General features: G+C 41.1%; 1 protein-coding gene across 2 annotated transcripts in view; it reads left to right on the forward strand.

Annotated features, from left to right (window-relative positions):
* Positions 1-25,184, forward strand: part of COG5 (component of oligomeric golgi complex 5) — a 138,936-nt gene that overhangs the window by 85,232 nt on the left and 28,520 nt on the right. For both annotated transcript variants that reach the window (XM_070755153.1, XM_070755154.1), the window contains exons 11-14: positions 10,377-10,458; positions 13,891-14,095; positions 16,343-16,504; positions 18,064-18,163. In XM_070755153.1, coding sequence (XP_070611254.1) covers positions 10,377-10,458; positions 13,891-14,095; positions 16,343-16,504; positions 18,064-18,163 — 549 coding nt within the window. The remainder of the gene's footprint in view (positions 1-10,376; positions 10,459-13,890; positions 14,096-16,342; positions 16,505-18,063; positions 18,164-25,184) is intronic.

The raw sequence follows: 25,184 nt of genomic DNA on the forward strand, positions 1-25,184 counted from the left end.
TGGAACCAACTCCCCCCGGAGATCAGAACTGCCCCTACTCTTCCTGCCTTCCGTAAACTCCTCAAAACCCACCTTTGCCGTCAGGCATGGGGAAACTAAACATCTTCCCCTGGGCACGTTGAATTTATATATGGTATGCTTGTGTGTGTGTGTGTATGTTAGTATAGGGGTTTTTCTTAAATTTATAATATTTTAATTAAATTGGATTATGTATTGGATTGTCTTTTCACTTGTTGTGAGCCGCCCCGAGTTTTCGGAGAGGGGCGGCATACAAATCCAAATAATAAATAAATAAATAATAAACCCCACTCCTTACTAGCACTGATGATGTTATCTAGTTTGGTAGTGAAATGTCTGCAGGAAAACAACCAAGCTTAAAGAGGACCACTGAAAACAATTTTTATTTCATTTCCTACCCTAACACGGTGTTTCTCAATTAATTTCTGTTACGCACCTCCTAGGAAGAAGTGAACATTTTGCCTGCCCCCACCTTCCAGGGTGTTCTGCCGGCGTAATTACAGGGTAATTAATCCAGGAAGACACACACCACACGATAAAAGGAAAACCCAAAAGTTTTTATAAACAGAAAAACAGAAGCAGCTCCCTTTTTAAATGTCAAAGGGATTTTCTGGTACACACAAGGCACAGGTTAAATGCAGTCCAATTGCTCACCCAATAACTGGGAAATTGAGTCCAATTCTAAAGTCCAGAGAGTCCACACACAATCTTGAACAACACAAAAACCACGATCTTGACGAAACAATGAATCAGATAAACTGCCACAAGGCTAAACCAAGCACGCTGTTCTTTTTATCTGTAGCACCAATTACAGCAGCCCCACCCAACCACAGGTGGCCTCATTTTCTCTTGTAATAATCCTTCAGTTGTCTCCTATGCATCACTCTACGCATGCGTGGATGTGTCATTAATTCTTGTTCAAAATCCAAGGATGATACAGATGATTGATCTCCTCCTGGGCTGTCTGCCAAACTCCCCTCTTCCCTGTCACTCACGCTTCCTTGGTCAGAGGAGGCTTCATCGGCAGATTCCATCGGGAGCAAAACAGGCCTGCGGCATGTGGATGTCTCCCCCACACCCACCTGCACATTCCTTGGGGCAGGAGCTGAGCCAGAGCTAACCACAACACCGAGCGATTGTAATATTCAGCATGTTTTTGCTGAAAAAACTCAAGTGGCTTATTAGCATGATTGGGGTGTAATGTGTTTTAAGTGACGCCCTAATTTATTTGGCTTCACGCTGTCTGCTGCCAACATTTTTAGACACGGTAAACATAGCGGTCTTTCCTCGTCTCCCACCGTAGTCTCAGTGAAGCCAAGCGCTACATATGGGTCATCCTATTTCCTCACCTTAGCTTTCCAGGAAATTTTGCACATGTGAGATTTTGATGATTTTTTTTGCTTCTGCACATGCAGAGCATCGATGAGAAATGAGTTCAATAGATATAACTCAGGTATACAAATCCTAATAAATAAATAAATAAATAATACTCAGGGATGGCCTGCTACCGGAATGGTAAGGTACTCTTTTCTGGTAGCAATTTTCGGGACGCCTGCGCAACTGCGTGCTCCCAACATGCGCACATGTCCCCGCGTAAGACTAACACTTCTGTGCATGCGTGGAAGTGAAATCTTGCGTGAAGACGCTCACGCGAGCGGGATTTCACCAATTTTCACCGGGTTTTTTGCTTCTACACTTGCGCGGAAGCAAAAATATGGGCCAAAATCACCAGAATCTCACTCGGGCAAGCGTCTCTCTGTGAGATTTCACTTCTGCGCATGGGTTCTGTTCATTTAATACATGCTGCGAATGGATGCGAAACGCACCCCACACACACACACTTCAAATTCATGCGGTTCTACAGCATCAGCCGGAAGAATTAATTAGGAAGAGGTGTATATAATGTAAACGCTGCAGTTGGCGGTGTCTTCTCTTAACAATCTCTTTTTTATTCCTTTCCCCCCCCTCTTCTTCCTCCCATGGAAAACATATGAGCAAAGGGAAGGCAGCGTCTTAAGCAGATGGGAGAGATATTTTATGTGCCATCTGTTTTTTGGTGATTCTTTTTTAAAAGTAGAAGCTGCAGGAAAAAAGTACAGTGATACCTCGTCTTACGAACTTAATTGGTTCCCGGACCTGTAAGGTGAAAAGTTTGTAAGACGAAACAATGTTTCCCATAGGAATCAATGGAAAAGCGATTAATGCGTGCAAGCCCAACATTCACCCCTTTTGCCAGCCGAAGCACCTGTTTTTGCGCTGCTGGGATTCCCCTGAGGCTCCCCTCCATGGGAAACCCCACCTCCGGACTTCCGTGTTTTTGTGATGCTGCAGGGGAATCCCAGCAGGGGAATCCCAGCAGCGCAAAAACGGGTGCTTCGCTGACAACAGAAGTCCGGAGGTGGGGTTTCCCAGCGAGGGGAGCCTCAGCGAAATTGCAGCATCGCAAAAACACGGAAGTCCTCGAAACCCCACCTCTGGACTTCCGTGTTTTTGTGATGCTTCAGGGGAATCCCAGCAGGGGAATCCCAGCAGCGCAAAAATGGGTGCTTCGCTGGCAACCGAAGTCCGGAGATGGGATTTTCCAGCGAGGGGAGCCTCAGTGTAATTGCAGCATCGCAAAAACACGGAAGTCCTCGAAACCCCACCTCCGGACTTCCGTATTTTTGTGATGCTGCAATTTCGCTGAGGCTCCCCTCGGTGGGAAACCCCACCTCTGGACTTCCGTTGCCAGAGAAGTGCCCGTTTTTGCACTGCTGGGATTCCCCCGCAGCATCGCAAAAACACAGAAGTCTGTAGGTAATGTTTTCCATGGAGGGGAGCTTCAGGGGAATCCCAGCAGTGCAAAAACGGGCGCTTCGCTGGCAACGGAAGTCCGGAGGCTGGGCATCCCAGTGGCGGCAACTTGGGTTTGTAAGATGAAAATAGTTTGGAAGAAGAGGCAAAAAAAATCTTAAGCCCCGGTTTTGTATCTCGAAAAGTTTGTATGACGAGAGGTTTGTAAGACGAGGTATCACTGTACTTGGGGAGAGAGCTTTAGCAAGTGGCTAATATATGCGTTTGGTTAAATGAAGCTGGTTTACCTGCTGTTAGTCCTTGAATTATGACCAAAGGAGCCCCAAAATTAACCGTTGCTAGGCGAGACGATTGTTGAGTGAGTTTTGCCCCCGTTGTACGTCCTTTCTGGGCACACCGTTGCTAAGTGAACCACTGCAGTTCTGATGTAGTAATGTCGTTGTTAAATGAATCTGCATTCTCTATGGACTTGGCTGATCGGACGTTCGCCTGGGATGAAATGCTACCAGTTCGTGTCAGTTTGCCCGAAACAGTAGTAAAAAAAATGCTGGGCAGAACTGGTGGTAAAAAAAAAAAATACTAAAAATGATTGAATAGTGCAGTCAGGTGGTAGGGAAAGCGAGTAGAACGCTTGGCTGCATAGCTAGAGGTATAACAAGCAGGAAGAGAGAGATTGTGATCCTGCTGTATAGAGCGCTAGTGAGACCACATTTGGAATACTGTGTTCAGTTCTGGAGACCTCACAACTTAAGGCCCGTTGTAACTTTGAACGGTCACTAAATGAACCAGTGTAAATCAAGGACCACCTGTATAAAATTCCAGGAAATATTTTCTTACAGGAACAAACAAACGAACATTTTGAAAAGTGTATTAAAAAGGAGGCAAACTCATATGCACATAATATCCCCCTTAATTGAATACAGGTGAATGTATTGCAACAATATTAGTTTACACCCCCCTTGAAAAACAGCCCCCCTTCCCAAATTTTTAAATTTATGATTCCATTTGCAAATTATTAACCTGCCATCTATCTACCTATATTGAGGGCAAAATTATTAACGGGGAAGAGTCAGGCAGCAAACAACAAATTATTGTTGTGTTCCTCTCGTAGACAACTTCTTATTGTTGTTGTTGTTGTTGTTGTTGTTGTTGTTATTACTACTACTACTACTATTATTATTATTATTATTAGTTAATTAGTTTGTGAGTGTATGTGTGTATGTATGCATGTAATGTATGTATGCATGTATGTTTTTATTGAATTTATATGCCACTTTTCAACAACAACAACAAAAAGTTAAACCCAGTAAAATCACACACAGTCATCACTCATACATACTGTACTGGGGCCCGGGGCGGAAGACCATCGCTTAATAACCCCAGGCCTGCCGACATAGATTGAGCGCTTGAGAGTTAGGTCCAGAGGACTGGGGCCGCCACAGAGAAGGCTCTCCCACGCGGTCCCACAGCCGACATTATTTGGCCGACGGGACCTGGGGGAGGCCAACTCTGTGCAACCTAACTGGTCGCTGGGACATATGATGCAGAAAACGGTCACGTAAATAAAGTTCCACTGTGTTTGGAGGAAACACAGTACTACTTGGTCCATTTTTAAAGGCCGCTCTGCCCCTTCTCACTCGAGACAGTGACATGAACCCTGAGGTTTACATTAGCATTTGCTAATTGCCGCTAGCTAAGCTAATGCTGTCCATATATTTACTTTCGACAGCAGCTGCACTCCTAGTAGACAGGCCCATCTGTCTCCTTGGTAACTCTGCAGCGCAAGACTTGTCCAGCAACAGATGGTGGCTTCAGCCCTTGGAAAGTCTCTCGAAGAAAGAAAAAGATAATAATTTAGCTTTTTTGTTAAAACAAAACAAAACCCCGCAATGAAAGTACATCTTAGGATTTCTTGGAGAGGGGCGGCATACAAATCTAATTAATTATTATTATTATTATTATTATTATTATTATTATTATTATTATTATTATTATTATGTCAATACAACACAGCAAATGAGATCACTATGCTGGATTTTGTACAGTATTTCATCACCAGTCGGGCGTTTCCCAAGCACCTAGGACTGCGTGATGTAGCGGCGAATTATGTTTGCCCATCCCAGTAAAGCGGCCTTTTGCAATTGACAGATGGAGATTGTGTCAACTCCGATGGCTTTCAAATGTCCGCTGAGATCCCTTGGCACTGCGCCCAGCGTGCCAAGTACCACTGGGACCACTTTCACGGGCTTATGCCAGAGTCGTTGCAGCTCGATTTTTAGATCTTCGTATTTCACTAATTTCTCTAGCTGCTTCTCCTCATTTCTGTTGTCCCCTGGGATTGCGATGTTGATGATCCATACTTTCTTTTTCTCCACAATCAGGATGTCTGGTGTGTTATGCTTCAGAATTCAATTAGTCTGAAGTCGGAAGTCCCACAGTAGTTTTGCTTGCTCATTTTCGACCACTTTTTTGGGCTTATGATCCTACCAGTTCTTTGTTGTTGTTGTTGTTGTTGTTGTTGTTGTTGTTGTTGTTGTTATTACTATTACTATTATTATTATTACTATTATTACTATTATTATTATTATTATTTTCATTATTTCAACCTCAAACCTCTCTTTTTAAAAAAAACAAAAAAAAACAGTTCTTGCTATGAAACCCCAAAATTACATACTGTATTTTTCGGAGTATAAGATGCCCCTTTTTCTTCCCTAAAAGAGGCTGATAATTTCGGTGCATCTTATACTCTGAATGTAGCTTTTTTTCCCCAGCCCTAACTAGCTGCTAACAATTTTCCAGCTCTTACTTTGCAGGCTCTTTCCTTGTTTCTCTCTGCAAAAAACGTTTTCTAAGCCCTAAGTCTTTGCAGGGTTTTTTTTCATTGCTTTACTTGCTCTGAATAAGTTTCTTTCCAGCCCTAACCAGGTGCTAACAATGTTCTCAGCTCTTACCAGGTTGCAAGCTCTTTCATTGTTACTCTCTTCGAAGAATGTTTTCCAAGCCCTAAGTCTTTGCAGGGTTTTTTCCATTGCTCTACTTGCTCCGAATGTTTCTTTCCAGGTGCTAATGATGTTCCCAGCTCTTACTGGCTTGCAAGCTCTTTCATTGTTACTCTTGCCAAATAAAGTTTTTTAAAAGCTCTAACCCGGTTATAAAACAATGTGCTTGCTAAGAACGCTAGCCAGATTAATATCTGTTAAGCAGATTCTTTTCCCTATTTCCCTCCACAAAAACTAAGGTGCATCTAATACTCCGAAAAATAGGATAACGCAGATAATACCAGTAGAGATAAAGGAGGTGATATTAATACAAAAAGTTTGAGAATGTGCCTAATGTTTTCTTTTTGTACTTTTGGTTTTTACTATTGACATAGCTTTTGTTCAGGATACAACAGGGAGCGATTGCGTTGCTATAGAAATAAGAGCATATGGGTCTTCCTTAGCAAAAAAAAAGAAAAAATCCCATGAGGGATTGCGGTGCAGAATTATGACAATATTTCAAATAATTTTTCCCATGGCTGTTTGTTGAGACTGCTTTTCTCCAAGAGGCTTGTTAGACTTTTGATTAGAAGAATCATCTTTACAACATTGTTTTGATGACCTGCAAAGCGCATCTATCTGAGAAGGCGTCCTTAGTCACTGTACGTTTCAATGAGAAGTAGTTATTATTATTATTATTATTATTATTATTATTATTATTATTATTATTATTGTATACTGGATTTTGTATTTCATCACCAGTCGGGCGCTTCCCAAGCACCTAGGACTGCGTGATATAGCAGCGAATTGTGTTTGCCGATCCCAGTAAAGCGGCCTTTTGCAATTGACAGGTGGAGATTTTGTCAATTCCGATGGTTTTCAAATGTCCGCTGAGATCCTTTGGCCCTGCGCCCAGCGTGCCAAGTACCACTGGGACCACTTTCACGGGCTTATGCCAGAGTCGTTGCAGCTCGATTTTTAGATCTTCGTATTTCACTAATTTCTCTAGCTGCTTCTCCTCAATTCTGCTGTCCCCTGGGATTGGGCTGTCGATGATCCATACTTTCTTTTTCTCCACGATCACAATGTCTGGTGTGTTATGCTTCAGAATTAGGTCAGTCTGAAGTCGGAAGTCCCACAGTAGTTTTGCTTGCTCATTTTCGACCACTTTTTCGGGCTTATGATCCCACCAGTTCTTTGCCACTGGTAAATGGTAGTTCCGGCACAAGTTCCAGTGGATCATCATCGTCATCATCATCATCATCATCATTATTTTTAACTACTCAGATTTGAAAAACAGCTTCATTTGAGGGAAGAGGCCAGGGATGGTATTCACCTGCCTTCTCTACTGGTTCAGTTTGCTCACATACATATATTGCTCCCGGTTCCGCCCGGTTCTGCAAACCAGTAATGACAGCAGCAGGAGGCTCCACCCATCTGCGCGCGTGAACCAATAGTAACAGGTTTTAGAACCAACTACTGGCCCAGCCCCCAAAACATGCCTAAATAAGACAAAATAGAGCCAATTTCCACTACCAGCTCATGCAAATTGATCTGAACCGGCTGAATATAGCCTCTAAAAGAGACTAATATTCAGTGAAGGACTGCAAAAAATTTTATTATTACACTGTGCGCGTGGCTTATTTTGTGGGTGTGGCTTGCCAGCCATGTGACCAGGTGGGAGTGGCTTGATGACCATGTGATTAGGGGGTGGCTTAAAGGTCCTGTGACTGGCTTAAAGGTGATCAAATTAACGTCTCTCACGTCAAGAGTTAGGGTGCCTGGCTACAATTTCCCTCTCTATTTATTATTATTATTATTATTATTATTATTATTATTATTATTATTATTATTATTATTATTATTATTATTATCTATTAGATTTGTATGCCGCCCCTCTCCGGAGACTCGGAGTGGCTTACAACTTTTTATTACTGAACATCCAAAATATACTATTCAATTCTATGTATATATGTCATAGGTGTACATACATATTACACACAGGCACACAAAAATATACATTATCTTCTATATAAACTGTATGTGTATGTACCCACACACAGCTGTTTTAAAATTATACACATTCAACCTCATTTACTGTGATAGGAAAAACATACCCAGAGCCTGGAAAAGAAAAGAAAAAATCCATTTTTTTCTACCGGTTTTGTGTACTAGACCAAAATTTTTCTACCTGTTCTGCGTACCTGACCATACCTATAGTAGCCCATCTCTGCTAATATTAATACGAGAACTATGGGAATCTGTGTGTCTTACATAAATTGGGCTTGTAATTTTTTGTGCCTAAATAGAATAGAGTGGAGTGGGATGGGATGGGATGGAATAGAATAGAATAGAATAGAATCCTTTATTGGCCAAGTATGATTGGACACACAAGAAATTTGTCTTTGGTGCAGATGCTCTCAGTGTAATAAAAAGACAAGATACATTTGTCAAGAATCATGGGGTACAACACTTAATGATTGTCATAGGATACAAATAAGCAATCAGGAAACAATCAATTTTAATATAAATCGTAAGAATACAAGCAACATATAGCAGTATAGTCCCAAGTAGGAGAAGATGGGTGCTAGGAATGATGAGAAAAAATTAGTAGTAATAGTAGTGCAGGCTTAGTAAATAGTTTGACAGTGGTGAGGGAATTATTTATTTAGCAGAGTGATGGCATTCGGGGGGAAACTGTTCTTGTGTCTAGTTGTCTTGGTGTGCAGTGCTCTTTGTTGTGCTTTTATGATGACGTTTTAGATGTGAGGTGACCATTTTAGGTCTTGAGATGTGATAGAACCTAGAAATTTAAAAACCTAAATTGCACAGCAAAACAGAGACGTTATCTTAAGACTTCACTCCTGGGAGATCATTTTTTTAATTTCCTATTTTAAATCTTTCTCATGAATGACTCTGGGTTTTTTTATAAAAAAAAACCCCTCTAGATGCAGTGTAGGTTATTGGAAAATTATCTGTCTCATTTTCATGCTGGCTCCAAGTCCGGAAGGAAAGAAGACTGTTTAATATAATGGTGAACGCAGGTCACTTTAATTAAGCTGGTTGATGAGAATAACGTTATTGGCAAGCAGTACGGTTCTCTTTCTTCTGCCATTTCAATTCGCCATAAATGGAATCCATTGAATTTCTGCGTTTATTTATTTTATAAAAATATTAGGCTGTTGTTATGGCCTATGACTGCAACAATGCAATTATTTCCTTCCTTCCTTCCCTTCCTTCCTTCCTTCCTTCCTCCCTCCCTCCTCTCCTCCCCCATTGTTTCTCCCTTCCTTCCTTCCCTCTCTCCCACCTTCCTCTCCTCTCCAAATTATTCAGAATTTCCACTATCAGTTCTCCGAACTACTCAAAATTTCCACTACCAGTTCTCCAAATTATTCAGAATTTCCACTATCAGTTCTCTGAACTACTCAAAATTTCTACTACCAGTTCTCCAAATTATTCAGAATTTCCACTATCAGTTCTCTGAACTACTCAAAATTTCCACTATCAGTTCTCAAAATTATTCAGAAATCCCACTATCAGTTCTCTGAACTACTCAAAATTTCTACTACCAGTTCTCCAAATTATTCAGAATTTCCACTACCAGTTCTCCAAACTACAGTAATACCTCATCTTACGAACTTAATTGGTTCCGGAAGTAGGTTTGTAAGGCGAAACGTTCGTAAGACGAAACATTGTTTCCCATAGGAAACAATGTAAAAGCGATTAATCTGTGCAAAAAGAAAAAAAATCGCAAAATGGCGCTCCGCTGAGCGCCGCCGCCTGGCTGTCACCTTTTAAAACAGCCGGGGGGGCTTCTCGGCGTTCTCCCGAACCCGAACATCTGGGTTCGGCATTCGGGAGAACGCCGAGAAGCCTCCCGGCTGTTTCAGAAGGTGACAGCCGGGCGGCGGCCCTTCTCAGCGGCCTCCTGAACCTGAAAAGTTCGGGTTCGGGTTTGGGAGAACGCCGAGAAGCCCCCCGACTGTTTTAAAAGGCGACAGCCGGGCGGCGGCGCCCAGCAGAGCGCCATTTTGCTATCTGCGGTGGGTTCGTAAGCCAAAAAAAGTTCGTAAGAAGAGGCAAAAAATTCCGAACCCCAGGTTCGTATCACGAGGGGTTCGTATCTCGAGGTACCACTGTACCCAAAATTTCCACTACCAATTCTCCAAATCCGCTACCTGCCTCCAGAACTGGTCAGAACCTGCTGAAAACCTATCTCATCTTCAATCCCTTCCCTGGCTGTTTTTGTGCCTGCTCGTCCGACAGTCTTAGTAGCTGCCAAATTCAATGTATATCTTCCCCCCACTCCCCCCCATTTTTTCAATTTAATTTTTCTTTACTTTAAGAAGCACAGGTAAAGAGGGAAGCGAACTTTCCAAGTTGTAAATGTAAAAAAAAATAAAAACAATACATTATAAAATAATAATTAAAATAATGAATGAATAAAAAAACAAATAACCTGAAAGGGAAGGTTTGATGGACCCCTCGATTTTTGGGTTATTTTTTCAGCCGTCGGTTTTCTTATGTATCTAAATTTGAAGCCCACCCTGACTGTGGACAATCTTGTCCTCTTTCTCATTTTAGGATGGCCAGTCCGACATTTTGTACACCTTCTGGACAGCAGTGACTCGGACTCTGGCTTCAGAATTTCAGAAAGCCTCTGAGAGTAAGTATCGAACTTGATATGTATGATGATAACATTTTTCTACAGCTTTGTAAATTTTCCCACCATCATCTTCTGTTGCACGTATTTTGACTTGAATAATACAGACAGTCCTCGACTTACAACCATTCGCTTTGCGACCGTTCAAAGTTACAATAGCACAGTGACTTAGCACCATTTTTCAAATTTACAACTATTTTACCATCCCCATCGGTAGTGGGCTGCACCTGGTATGGGGCATAGTATAATGTGGTAGCGAAAATTGCGATGCATACATAGCTGCGCATCCTGGCGCACACATGCGCAACCCCGCATGAGATTCTGCTTGTGCGCATGTACCGCAAGTGAAATCTTGCATGAGGATGCTCGAGTGCATGAGATGTCACCGTTTGTCGCTGTATTTGCCAAAGAAAATGCCCAAAATTGGTGAAATCTCACCCACACGAGTGTCCGCGCGCAAGATTTTGCTTCCCGCGCATGCGCAGAAGCTGAATCTCGTACCAGCATGCATCCTAGATGTGCGCCCCCCTGCGCCGGTCACTGGGAGCATAGTGGTACTGCCGGCAACAGGGAGCCCTTCACTGATCCCTATGGTTACATGATCAAAATTGAGACACTTGGGGAACGGACTCACATTTATCACTAAATTTTAGCAAAGGGAATCTCAGCCTGGTTGCTGGGTTGACTAGTACAGTGGTGCCTCTACTTACGAACTTCATTCGTTCCATGACCAGGTTCTTAAGTAGAAAAGTTTGTAAGAAGAAGCAATTTTTTCCCATAGGAATCAATGCAAAAGCAAATAATGCGTGTGGTTGGGGAAACCACAGAGAGGGTGGAGGCCCTGTTTCTTCCCAGGAGATTCCTAGAGAGGCCCCACAGAGGCTTCTCCCCGCCTTTTTCGACTTTGTTTCCTCCCAGGAGATTCCTAGAGAGGCCCCACGGAGGCTTCTCCCTGCCTTTTCCAGCCCTGTTTCCTCCCAGAGAGGCCCCACAAAGGCTTCTCCCCGTCTTTTCCAGCCCTGTTTCCTCCCAGGAGATTCCTAGAGAGGCCGCACGGAGGCTTCTCCCCACCTTTTCAGGCCCTGTTTCCTCCCAGGAGATTCCTAGAGATGCCCAACTTAGGCTTCTCCCTGCCTTTTCCGGCTCTGTTTCCTCCCAGGAGATTCCTAGAGAGGCCCCACGGAGGCTTCTCCCTGCCTTTTCCGGTTACAGTTTCGTAGGTTCGGGTTTGTAAGTGAAAAATGGTTCTTGAGAAGAGGCAAAAAAAAATCTCGAACACTCGGTTCTTATCTAGAAAAGTTCGTAAGTAGAGGCGTTCTTAGGTAGAGCTGCCACTGTCTTAGGTTGCTACCGCTACGGTAAAGGACAGTGCACCGATAGCGATTGCTGTGCTGCGCACCCACCTCTGAGCCTCTTGTGTCCGCACTTCAGCATGTTTTTACTTTGGCGCATGAGCAGGAAGAAAAATGTCGTGAGGCGACCTGCGCACTCCCGAGATTCTGGCAATTTTTTGCTTCTTTGGGGAAAGAAAACGGTGGTTATTTTTTGAAACAGGCTTCATATGGCTTGAGGCACGGCTGTCACAGGTTCGCCATCCCCGAACTAGGACAAGATATTGTTTGTCTAAGCTTCCAACTGTTAACCCTACCAATTAAATCCTTTTTGTCACTTTTTCAGGCCTAGGATCTTACTGAGGTAAAAAAAGTAATTTGACGCTGAAAATACAGAAGTCGGTTGTGGATCAGAGAGAAAAGCAGGGTTATCAGGGCATCCAGACTGCCATTCGCATCTATTTGATTAGGCTAGAAAAGGGAGATAAAAGCCAATCATAAGTCGCAGCAGGAATTCCTCTGGATATTTCTGCCCTGACTGCCATTGTGATGGTAAAGGGACAGAAGTTTCTCCAGAGCGCAATATCTCAAACGAAGGCGCATCCATTTTTAAAAATTAAAAGTACAAGGAGTCCTTGGGTTACAACCGTTGGGGAGCCTGCCCACTACGGCCATAAAATGTGTTAGGTCGTAACTCGAATTGCCCTGCTGGCCGTCCCGATTTTATGGCCCTTTTTTGTGTGGTCGTCATTCAGGCCGGCAGTGCTTGTAAATGAGCCACCGGAAAACCGATGGATGCTGGCTTTGGGGGAGACACGAACAAACCCGGTTAGGTGATTGTAGGGCACTGCGAATGCTTGTAAATGTAGATGGCTCCTGATTTTACTTTATTTTATTTACTTTATTTTATTTTATTTACTTTATTTTATTTTATTCTGTATTTTCTATTCTATTCTATGCTATGCCATATTTTTTATTCTATTCTATTCTATTTTATTCTATTCTTGTTCTGTTTGTGTTCTGTGCTGTGCTGTTCTCTTCTGTTCGACTCTATTTCTTATTCTATTTTATTCCTTACCATTCCAGTCCATATTTTCTATTCTATTCCATTTTATATTTTCTGTTCTGTTCCGCTCTGTTCCATTCCATTCTCCACTCCATTTCCTGTTCTGTGCTGTACTGTTCTGTTCTATTTATTTATGGATTTATTTTATTTTATGTTATTTTATATTATTTTATTCCATATTTTCTATTCTTTCTATTCTATTCTTTCTATTCTATTCTACTCTACTCTACTCTATTATATTTATTCTATTCTATTCTTTCTATTTATTCTATTCTATTCTTTCTATTCTATTCTACTCCTCCATTCAATTCCATATTTTATTTTATTTTCTGATCTATTCTATTCTACCCCTCCATTCCATTCCATGCCGTATTTTCTGTTCTGTTCTATTCTAATTTTCTATTCTATTTTATTCTATTCTATTCTATTCTACTCCTCCATTCCATTCCATATTTTCTTTTCTGATCTATTCTATTCTATTCTCTATTCTATTCTACCCCTCCATTCCATTCCATATTTTCTGTTCTGTTCTGTTCTCTTCTATTCTAATTTTTTATTCTATTCTATTCTATTCTTTTTATTCTACTCCTCCATTCCATTCCATATGTTCTTTTCTTTTCTTTTCTGATCTATTCTATTATTTCTATTCTATTCCATTCTACATTCCATTCCATATTTTCTGTTCTATTCTGTTCTATTCTATTCTATTCTATTCTATTTTTTATTCTATTCCATTCCATTCTATTCTGCCGCCTGCTCGCCCAGGGCGACTCAAGGCAGCTTACACAGATATTAAAATCATATTAAACAAAACAAAACAAAATAAAATTCACGGCTTGAACTACCTTGCCTTGCATGTAATGAGTCTCTTTCATAGATTAGTTTCACCTTTTAAGTTGCATTACTGAAACAAAAGAACTTCCGCATGCTATTCTCATATCTCAAGTTTTCACCTGTATTGCAGCACGGAAAAGGCACGACCGTTGCACCAGATGGCTTTAAGTAACCCCCGTGTGGTCTTTTTTTTCTCTCTTCCAGCGTCCATGTTTCTGAAGCAGGCTTTCGAAGGCGAATACCCTAAATTGCTGCGGCTGTATAATGATTTCTGGAAGCGCCTCCAGCAATACAGCGAAAGCATCCAGAGGAGCCTGATTGCGAACGGTGGCGCCGAGCCCTTATCTGAATGTCTTCAGATTGACGACGACACACAGGATCTATTCATGCAGAAGAAACAAGATTACGAGTACGAGTGCTCCCGTCTGTAATTAGAGAACAAAATATTTCTGTATAGCTAGAGGTTTAACAAGCAGGAAGAGGGAGATTGTGATCCCACTGGTGAGACCCCATTTGGAATAATACTGTGTCCAGTTCTGGAGACCTCACCTACAAAAAGAGATGGATCAAATTGAACGGGTCCAAAGACGGGCTACAAGAATGGTGGAAGGTCTGAAGCATAAAACTTATCAGGAAAAACTTCATGAACTCCACCTGTATAGTCTGGAGCAGTGTTTTTCAACCAGTGTGCCGCGGGACATGGTCAGGTGTGCCGCGAAGCTCAGCAAGAGAGAGAAAGCAAGCAAGAGAGAGAGAGAGAGAGAGAGAGAGGCAGGGAAGGAGGGAGAGATAGAAAGAGAGCAAAAAGGAGAGGAAGGAAGGGAGAAAGAAAGAGGGATGGAGAGAGAGAGGAAGGGAGAGAGAAAGAGGGAGAGAAATAGAGCGAAAGGGAGGAAGAGAGAGAGAGATATATAATTTTTTTGTCCAAACTTTTTTAGCCCCCCCCCCTCCCCCCTGCTCAATGTGCCCCATGATTTTGTATATGTAAAAAATGTGCCGCAGCTCAAAAAAGGTTGAAAATCACTGGTCTGGAGGACAGAAGGGAAAAGGGGGAACATGATCGAAACATTTAAATATGTTAAAAGGTTAAATAAGGTTCAGAAGAGAAGTATTTTTAATAGGAAAGTGAACACAGGAACAAGGGGCCACAATCTGAGGTTAGTTGGGGGAAAGATCAAAAGCAACATGAGAAAATATTATTTTACTGAAAGAGTAGTAGATGCTTGGAACAAACTTCCAACAGACATGGCAAGTATAATTGCACTAGAGTGCCTTCCGTCCCCTGTCCTATTGCTCTCCTATATCTCCTATACATTTCCTCTATTCCTATATCTCTTCTTCTATTCTTTCACTGATATGTTCTATTACTATATCTTCTTTTCTATTATTTCTTAGATATATTTTACTATGAGTGTCTCCTCTATAACCTTCATCATGTATTTTACTATGTGTATATAGAGATATACCCACTAAAACCCTCATTGTATATTGGACAAAATAAATAAATAAATAAATAAATCCACAGTCAATGGATTTAAACTTGCCTGGGATAAAGATATATCCAGAGGAGATAAAATACAGGAAATAGCATAAGGGCAGACTAGATGGACCATGAGGTCTTTTTCTGCCGTCAATCTTCTATGTTTCAGACTTCAAATTCCTCGCAACGAATGAGGTCGTGTTCCTTAGCACAGGAGCGATGTTTATAAATAGAAATTGGGTTTGCTGTTAACAAAGGCAGAGTGAATCTACTCAATAGAGTTTGCCAGTTTGAATGGAATCAGATTGAAACCATAGGGATTGGTTCATGAGAAGTTTTTTTTAAATACAAAATTCTTATGTACCTGCAATTCTCATTATCGTGACTTAATAAACAGTCATAAAGTCACATTTTTTGCCCTGGAAACTAGCCTCAAAACATGGATGTTCTATTTAGGGATGGATGCGTTTAGTGCAGGAGTAGGCAAAGTTGGCTCTTCTATGACTTGTGGATTTCAACTCCCAGAATTCCTGAGCCAATCATGCTAGCTCAGGAATTCTGGGAGTTGAAACATAGAAACATAGAAGATTGACGGCAGAAAAAGACCTCATGGTCCATTTAGTCTGCCCTTATAATATTTCCTGTATTTTATCTTAGGATGGATATATGTTTATCCCAGGCATGTTTAAATTAAGCGACTGTGGATTGACCAACCACGTCTGCTGGAAGTTTGTTCCAAGCATCTACTACTCTTTCAGTCAAATAATATTTTCTCACGTCAATCTTCTATGCTTTTATGTTTCTATGATAGCAGTCTTCCAATATGCTATCACTGTGTAAAGCAGTAGTTGGTGATTTTATAATACTAGTTTATGTTTATTGATGTTCTTTAATTGATTTTTAAATTTTATTATTAGATTTGTAATGGATCGTGTTATTGTTGTGTTGTGAGCCGCCCCCGAGTCTTTGGAGAGGGGCGGCATACAAATCTAATTAATAATAATAATAATAATAATAATAATAATAATAATAATAATAATAATAATGGTCTATAAGTAAGTCATGCTCTGCAAAAAGATTGAAAAGTCAAGTCTCAAATGGGTTGTTGCGTTAAGTCGTGGTTTGCAAAACAAAAATAAACATTTTTTCTATTTGTTAATTGCTTTCTCGGTGTAGCCCGGAGAAAGCGTTAAAGAATTCTTTGCAACCTTATGAAGCTGCCTATCTATCGAAATCACTGTCACGGCTTTTTGATCCCATCAACCTGGTCTTTCCTTCCGGAGGTCGAAACCCTCCATCGACCGATGAGCTGGACAGCATCATTAAAATCATTGCAAGGTGAGTGTGGGTACCAAATTACAGTGCGTTACATATGATGTGACCTCCTCTCCCACTTCTTCCTTCCTAATCATAATTCTGGAACAGAGAGTTCTTTGCAGTTATATTATTTATTTCTTAATCTTTTTGCAACTGTTATTATTTTTTGAAAAATATTTTATATACATAACAACATGACATAACATATAAGCATACAAAGTTAGGAATCTTAGTTCCTATTTTAATTATAACTAAAGATCAGTCCACAAAATTTCATATACAGTGTTCCCTCGATTTTCGCGGGGGATGCGTTCCGAGACCGCCCGCGAAAGTCGAATTTCCGCGAAGAAGAGATGCGGAGGTAAATACCCTATTTTTGGCTATGAATAGTATCCCAAGCCTTCCCTTAACACTTTAAACCCCTAAATTACAATTTCCCTTTCCCTTAGCAACTATTTAGATTATTACTCACCATGTTTATTTATTAAAGTTTATTTTAAAAAATGTTTTTTAAAGGCAGACAAAAGTTTGGCAATGACATATGATGTCATCGGGCGGGAAAAACCGTGGTATAAGGGGAAAAACAGTGAAGTATTTTTTAATTAATATTTTTGAAAAACCGTGGTATAGACGTTTCGCAAAGTTCGAACCCGCGAAAATCGAGGGAACGTTGTACAGATACTGTAAAGGGAACACTCAAATAACACATCCATTGTCAATCAGTGTTGCTTCCTAAGTGGACAGTTTGATTTAACAGAAGTTTGATTTACTTGGAGTTATATTGTGTTATTTAAGTGTTCCCTTTATTTTTTCAAGCAGTGTATTTATCATTCTTTTCTATATCTCTTCCTTCTATATGTTCTTCTATATATAAATATCTATTTTCTGATCTCTTTTATCCTATTTCTTACATCTATATACATTTAACAACAACAGAGTTGGAAAGGGACCTTGGAGGTCCTCTAGTCCAACCCCCTGCTTAGGCAGGAAACCCTACACTACTTCAGACAGATGGTTATCCAACATCTTAAAAACTTCCAGTGTTGGAGCATTCACAACTTCTGGAGGCAAGCTGTTCCACTGATTAATTTTTCTAACTGAAAAGAAATTTCTCCTTAGTTCTAAGTTACTCCTTGTTTAGTTTCCATCCATTGCTTCTTGTTCTATCCTCAGGTGCTTTGGAGATAAGGTTGACTCCTATTTAATAAGGAGCCTTATTAAATATTAAACTTATTTGATTTAATAAGTTGATATTTACACATTCTGTAATAAAGTATCCCTGTTCTTTAACCATCTAACCATAGTCTGTTCATTAACCTTTAACCATTCTTTAACCATTCATTAAAAAATATTCCAGGTTAAATAGTATTGTAATTCCTCCTTTTGTTATTGTAGCTCTTTTGTCATCTTGTTCATCTCAGCACGGTTAAAAATTTTCCTTTAATTTCATCATTCTTTGGTATATTGTTATTTTTTCATTTTGCTGCATATACAATCCTGGCAGCCATCACTATGTGGATTATTAAATAATACATTTCTTTTACATAATTCCCTGATATAATATACAATTTTTTTTCTAGTGAGCTGAACGTAGCAGCTGTGGATGTCAACCTCAGCTTTGCGGTATCCAAAAATGTGGCAAAGACCATCCAGCTCTTTGGTGTGAAGTCTGAACAGCTTGTAAGTAATTATTATTATTTAATTAAACTGTTTTCAAATACAGTTAGAAACATAAAAACATAGAAGACTGAAGGCAGAAAAAGACCTCATGGTCCATCTAGTCTGCCCTTATATTATTTTTTGTATTTTATCTTAGGATGGATATATGCTTATCCCAGGCATGTTTAAATTCAATTACTGTGGATTTATCTACCACGTCTGCTGGAAGTTTGTTCCAAGGATCTACTACTCTTTCAGTAAAATAATATTTAGTTAGCCCTTAAATCACCGAAATCTCGCTTGCGTGAGAACGGTTGTGTGAGATTTCTGTTGCTGCCCAATGCAGAGTAGCCAAATCACGCCATGTCCCTGAGAGCCCCAGCCAGCAGAGTCATTTCATGCGAAGTGGACTAGTGCAGTGTTTCCCAACCTTGGCAACTTGAAGATATTTGGACTTCAATTCCCAGAATTCCCCAGCCATTTTATCATCTCAGATTTTGATGAAATTTGGCACATAGTTTCTTTATGATATAAAACTATTCTGGACAAAACTTTAGTCCAAAAGACTAAAAATTGGGAGTTCTAGGAGACCTCAAGTAAAGGGTCACCAAAAATGACATTTTGGGCCAACTTCCCGAAGTTGTAAACGTGGCGGTTTCAGTAGTATGTTGGAGATATTTGGAGAACCTGCACACCTTGTAAGGCTTTATGAACTGGCAAAACCCCATTTATTTGTATTTGTATTTATTAGATTTGTATGCTGCCCCTCTCCGCAGATTCGGGGCGGCTCACAACAGTGACAAAAACAATATATATTGACAAATCTAATAATTAAAATCTAAGATAACAATTACACATTTAAAAAATCTAAAAGCAAGGAACCCCAATATAAAAACATACATACAGTCATATCATGCACTAGAACTACATAGACAGGGGAGATGTCTCAGTTCCCCCATGCTTGACGACAGAGGTGGGTTTTAAGGAGTTTACGAAAGGCAAGGAGGGTGGGGGCAATTCTAATCTCCGGGGGCAGTTGGTTCCAGAGCGCCGGGGCCTCCACAGAGAAGGCTCTTCCCCTGGGCCCCTTCAAACGACATTGCACCTAGTCCTCTTACTTTTTACATGGTTCAGGCTCAACCCCCCCCCCCCCCCCTCAAAAATGAATTTACAGGAATCTTCAGGCTGCTGTAGTTTCAAAACTACTTGGCCTTTCAGGTTGATTTTTGGCAGGTGTACTCAGTACACAGCTGCAATGAGGACTTCCAATTTGCAGCACTTTGCTTCAAGTTGTTGAAAAAAAATATAAGAGTTCAAATTTGTTATTTAACAGGTTTTAGCTAGAGAATAGCTAGAGGTATAACAAGCAGGAAGAGGGAGATTATTATCCCGCTATATAGAGTGCTGGTGAGACCCCATTTGGGATACTGTGTTCAGTTCTGGAGACCTCACCTACAAAAAGAGATTGACAAAATTGAACGGGTCCAAAGACAGGCTACAAGAATGGTGGAAGGTCTTAAGCATAAAACGTATCAAGAAAGACTTCATGAACTGAATCTGTATAGTCTGGAGGACAGAAGGAAAAGGGGGGACATGATCGAAACATTTAAATATGTCAAAGAGTTAAATAAGGTCCAGGAGGGAAGTGTTTTTAATAGGAAAGTGAACACAAGAACAAGGGGACACAATCTGAAGTTAGTTGGGGGAAAGATCAAAAGCAACGTGAGGAAATATTATTTTACTGAAAGAGTAGTAGATCCTTGGAACAAACTCCCAGCAGACGTGGTAGATAAATCCACAGTAACTGAATTTAAACATGCCTGGGATAAACATATATCCATCCTAAGATAAAATACAGGAAATAGTATAAGGTAGACTAGATGGACCATGAGGTCTTTTTCTGCCGTCAGTCTTCTATGTTTCTATGTTTTGGTCAAATTTTGGCTATCTTTGATGCCCTGTTTGATCCTGTGGGACAGCTTCAATCCTCTTCAATTTAGCACCATTAGAAAGAACAGATTCTCCTCTTTATATTGTTTTAATTTTGGAGTCTCTTCATATAAGGCTTGAAAAAATGTCCTCAAATACTTGCGGGCAGCCTGTAATTTCTGCACTGCACCCTTGATACAAGGGCAGTAAAAGTTATTATTTGCTTTTGCGCATATGCGGAAAATGGCAAAACCTCTCACACATGCATGTCCTCCTCCGAGATTCAGCTTCTGCGCATGTGTTCCCAGGACCTTCCGATAGCTCCGGGAATGGCAGCCTTTCGCTGACTACAGGGTCTTATTTTGGGGAAAACACAGTATACATCATCTTTCGGCTGTGGCAAGGAGGGCGTTTGCCCAGGTTTGCCTGGTGCACCAGTTGCGGCCCTATTTGGACAGGGAGTCATTGCTCACAGTCACTCATGCCCTCATCACCTCGAGGTTCGATTACTTTAACGCTCTCTACATCGGGCTACCTTTGAAAAGTGTTCAGAAACTTCAGATCGTGCAGAATGCGGCGCGAGAGCCATGGTGGGGTTTCCAAGATTCGCCCATGTTTCTGCAACACTCCGCAGTCTGCACTGGTTGCCGATCAGTTTCCGGTCACAATTCAAAGTGTTGGTAATGACGTTTAAAGCCCTACGTGGCATTGGGCCAGAATACATCCGGAACCCGCCTTCTACCGCACGAATCCCAGCGGCCGATAAGTTCCCACAGAGTTGGCCTTCTCCGGATCCTGTCGACCAAACAATGTCATTTGGCGGGCCCCAGGGGAAGAGCCTTCTCTGTGGCGGCCCCGGCCCTCTGGAATCAACTCCCCCCAGAGATTAGAACGGCCCCCACCCTCCTTGTCTTTCGCAAATTACTCAAGACCCACCTTTGTCACCAGGCATGGGGGAGTTAGGATATTCCTTCCCCTAGGCCATTACAAGTTATGCATGGTATGTTTGTGTGTATGTTTGGTTTTTATAATAAGGGTTTTTAGTTGTTTTATTAAATTGGATTGTTACATGTTGTTTTTTATCATTGTTGTTAGCCGCCCCAAGTCTGCGGAGAGGGGCGGAAAACAAATCCAATAATAATAATAATAATAATAATAATAATAATAATAATAATAATAATAATAATAATACATACATGCATACATACATTTCAATGTTTTACTTGATTTTTAAAAAACTGCCTAGAATTAAATAATAAAAATCGGTTGGATGGAGGAGACGGAGGTAGGGGCAGAGCAAAGAAGAACAAATTTAAAAAATCAATAAGCTGCTGAAAATAATTGAGAAGTTGGCACCGGTCTCGACAGTGATGAGATGGGTAATCTATAGGAAAGCATTATAAAAACTGAAACATGTTTCCCTGGTTTTCACATAATGGCTAACTTTGCCCAGCACATTAGGCTAGCTGAAAATAGGGTTGCGTCCTTGGGATTTGTGTCTTACGGCCATTGGCTGTGAACCAGACCATTGTCTAAAACCACAATTTGACGTGCTTATATGCAAACAGAGCATCTTGTGTTCACCTGGATTGTTGGTGTAGTGCACGAGATCGCTAAACATGGCAAGCATCTACTACCCTTTCAGTCAAATAATATTTTCTCATGTTGCTTCTGATCTTTCCCCCAACTAACCGCAGATTGTGCCCCCTTGTTCTTGGGTTCACTTTCCTATTAAAAACACTTCCCTCCTGGACCTTATTTCACCCTTTGACATATTTAAATGTTTCGATCATGTCCCCCCTTTTCCTTCTGTCCTCCAGACTCTACAGATTAGTTCATGAAGTCTTTCCTGATATGTTTTATGCTTAAGACCTTCCACCATTCTTGTAGCCCGTCTTTGGACCCGTTCAATTTTGCCAATATCTTTTTGTAGGTGTGGTCTCCAGAACTGGACACAGTAATGTGTTACTGTGACCCATGATGACCCAAAATGCCATATTTATTTTCTCTTATTGTTATTTCCATATACAGTGGTACCTCATGATACAAACCCCTCGCCATACGAACAACCCGAGATACAAACCCGGGGTTCAGATATTTTTTGCCTCTTCTTACGAACGTTTTCTGTCTTACGAACCCGCACCCGCCGCCCGGCTGTCGCTTTTTGAAACAGCCGGAGGGCTTTCCAGCGTTCTCCTGAACCCGAACACCAAACCCGAACTTCCGGGTTCAGCATTCGGGAGGCTGCCAAGAAGCCCCCTGGCTGTTTCAAAAGACAACAGCCAGGCGGCGGGGCTTCTCAGAGGCCTCCCGAACGCTGAACCTGGAAGTTCGGCAAAAGTTTGTGTTCGGGAGGCCGCTGAGAAGCCCCGCTGCCCGGCTGTCGCTTTTTGAAACAGCCGGGGGGCTTCCCAGCGTCCTCCTGAACCCGAACATCAAACCTGAACTTCCTGCCTCAGCGTTCGGGAGGCCGCCAAGAAGCCCCCCGGCTGTTTCAAAAAGCGACAGCCGGGCAGCAGGGGCGGGTTCGTAAGACGGAAAGCGTTCGTTTTTGAAACAGCCGGGCGGCGGCGTTTTTTGGCGTTTTTTTCCTTGCACGCATTAATTCATTTTTCATTGTTTCCTGTACATGTATGTGGTGCATGTACTATAGTAACCGGCACACAAAATTTTTAGATTGGAAGATTAATGCTTGCACCGACTCCTGGCTTTTTTCTATTGATCCTTACTGAATCGTGTCACATTTATTCTGAACACGTCGTCGACGCGATTCAACTCCATTTGCTTTTATTTTGTTAGACGTTTGTCAGAGATGGATTCTACCACTCCCCGTGGTGCCTTATTGATCTGTACCGTATCTCTGTGCCATGCTTCATTACGGCTTTAACCCCCCCCCGCCCACCCACCCAATTTAAATAGGGAACTGTGTTTGCAGACTGCATCCACTTTTCACTGATAATTTCCCGTATCTTCATAGCGTCATCAATCTGCCATTGAAGTGAAACTAAGTCAGTCCACATGTATGGCGACCCTTGCAATGATAACTGGATAACTTTTTATTAAGTGGCAAATAGGCAGATGATCTCTGTTGATCTGTGGTTAATTTTCTCTTACTGATGTAAACAAAACAAAACACTTTCTTGTTAAAAACACTTCCCTCCTGAACCTTATTTAACCCTTTAACATATTTAAATGTTTCAATCGTGTCCCTCCTTTCCCTTCTGTCCTCCAGACTATACAGATGGAGTTCATGAAGTCTTTCTTGATAGGTTTTATGCTTAAGACCTTCCACCATTTTTGTAGCCCGTCTTTGGACCCGTTCAATTTTATCAATATCTTGTCATAAGGCCATAAAATGCAAAATATGAGCCAGCGGCACAAGAGAAGCTAAACTAAACAATGTCGTTTGACGGGACCCAGGGGAAGAGCTTTCTCTGTGGCGGCCCCAACCCTCTGGAACCAACTCCCCCCACCCTCCTTGCCTTTCGTAAGCTCCTTAAAACCCCCCTCTGCCATCAGGCATGGGGGAACTGAGATATTCTTTCCCCCTAAGCTTCTACAATTTATGCATGGTATGTCTGCATATATGATTGGTTTTATAACAAGGGTTTTTAGCTGTTTTAATATTGGATTGTCACATGCTTTTTTTTATCACTGTTGTTAGCCACCCTGAGTCTACGGAGAGGGGCGGCATACAAATCCAATAAATAAATAAATAAGTGACTATCTTCTTGGCTAGGGCCCAAGGCTCGACTCAATACATCCATCTTCCAGACTTCGGTTATTAGGCTTCTTCGTGTTTCATCCAAATTAGCACTTCCGATCACAATCTCCGCACTTTCTCATTTCCGAATAGTTTTCTGGCCTTAAATATTTAACAGATTGTTACACAAGGAAATACATTTTTCTTAAAATGACAGAAAGTTCCGCAGATTAATCATCTTTTAAGTGCTGTCTTATTTTTAGCAAAACACAGAAAAACAGTCGTAGGGGAGTAGTAAGTTTCCAATTTGATCGGCTCTCTTAAACGCCTAAAAAATTTGACGAGTTACAAATGCAGTGATTTTTTTTTAAAAAAAGATTAAATTATTTTCTATTCAAGGATTTCTTCGATCCCGAGGCATTCCTTAAAAACCTGAACATTTTATATTTGAAACATACCCATAAAGTATGCAAGTGAAATGTGTATTTTAGCCAAGTCTTGGTAGTTGATTTCTTCAATTTTGTATTAAAAAAAGATATAGATTTGGGGAACAAAGTAATTTACTATAAGTCTTACGAGCTTACCTGTGAGAACATAAACTCATTGTTTGCTATCATAGTAATACTTTTACAGGGCTACCTTCAATGTTTGTTACGTTCTCAATTGGCCTAATTTGATTTGCTTAGGTGCCATCAGATTGTGTCAACTCGTAGACATAGAAACATAGAAGTCTGATGGCAGAAAAAGCCCTCATGGTCCATCTAGTCTGCCCCTAAACTATTTCCTGTATTTTATCTTACAATGGATATATGTTTATCCCAGGCATGTTTAAATTCAGTTACTGTGGATTTACCAACCACGTCTGCTGGAAGTTTTTTCCAAGGATCTACTACTCTTTCAGTCAAATAATATTTTCTCACGTTGCTTTTGATCTTTCCCCCAACTAACTTCAGATTGTGTCCCCTTGTTCTTGTGTTCACTTTCCTATTAAAAACACTTCCCTCCTGAACCTTTTTTAACCCTTTAACATATATAAATGTTTCGATCATGTCCCCCCTTTTCCTTCTGTCCTCCAGACTCTACAGATTGAGTTCATGAAGTCTTTCCTGATACGTTTTATGCTTAAGACCTTCCACCATTCTTGCAGCCCGTCTTTGGACCCGTTCAATTTTGTCAATATCTTTTTGTAGGTGAGGTCTCCAGAACTGAACACGGTATTCCAAATGTGGTCTCACCAGCGCTCTATATAAGGGGATCACAATCTCCCTCTTCCTGCTTGTTATACCTCTAGCTATGCAGCCAAGCATCCTACTTGCTTTTCCTACTGCCCGACCACACCTAAGGTTGCACTATCTGTTTGTCGGGCCCAAAGAATAGGACCAACACGTTAAGTTCCAGTTAAACTCTAGA

The sequence above is a fragment of the Erythrolamprus reginae genome, chromosome 6 (genome assembly GCF_031021105.1).
Source record: "Erythrolamprus reginae isolate rEryReg1 chromosome 6, rEryReg1.hap1, whole genome shotgun sequence".
Taxonomy (NCBI): Eukaryota; Metazoa; Chordata; class Lepidosauria; order Squamata; family Dipsadidae; genus Erythrolamprus; species Erythrolamprus reginae.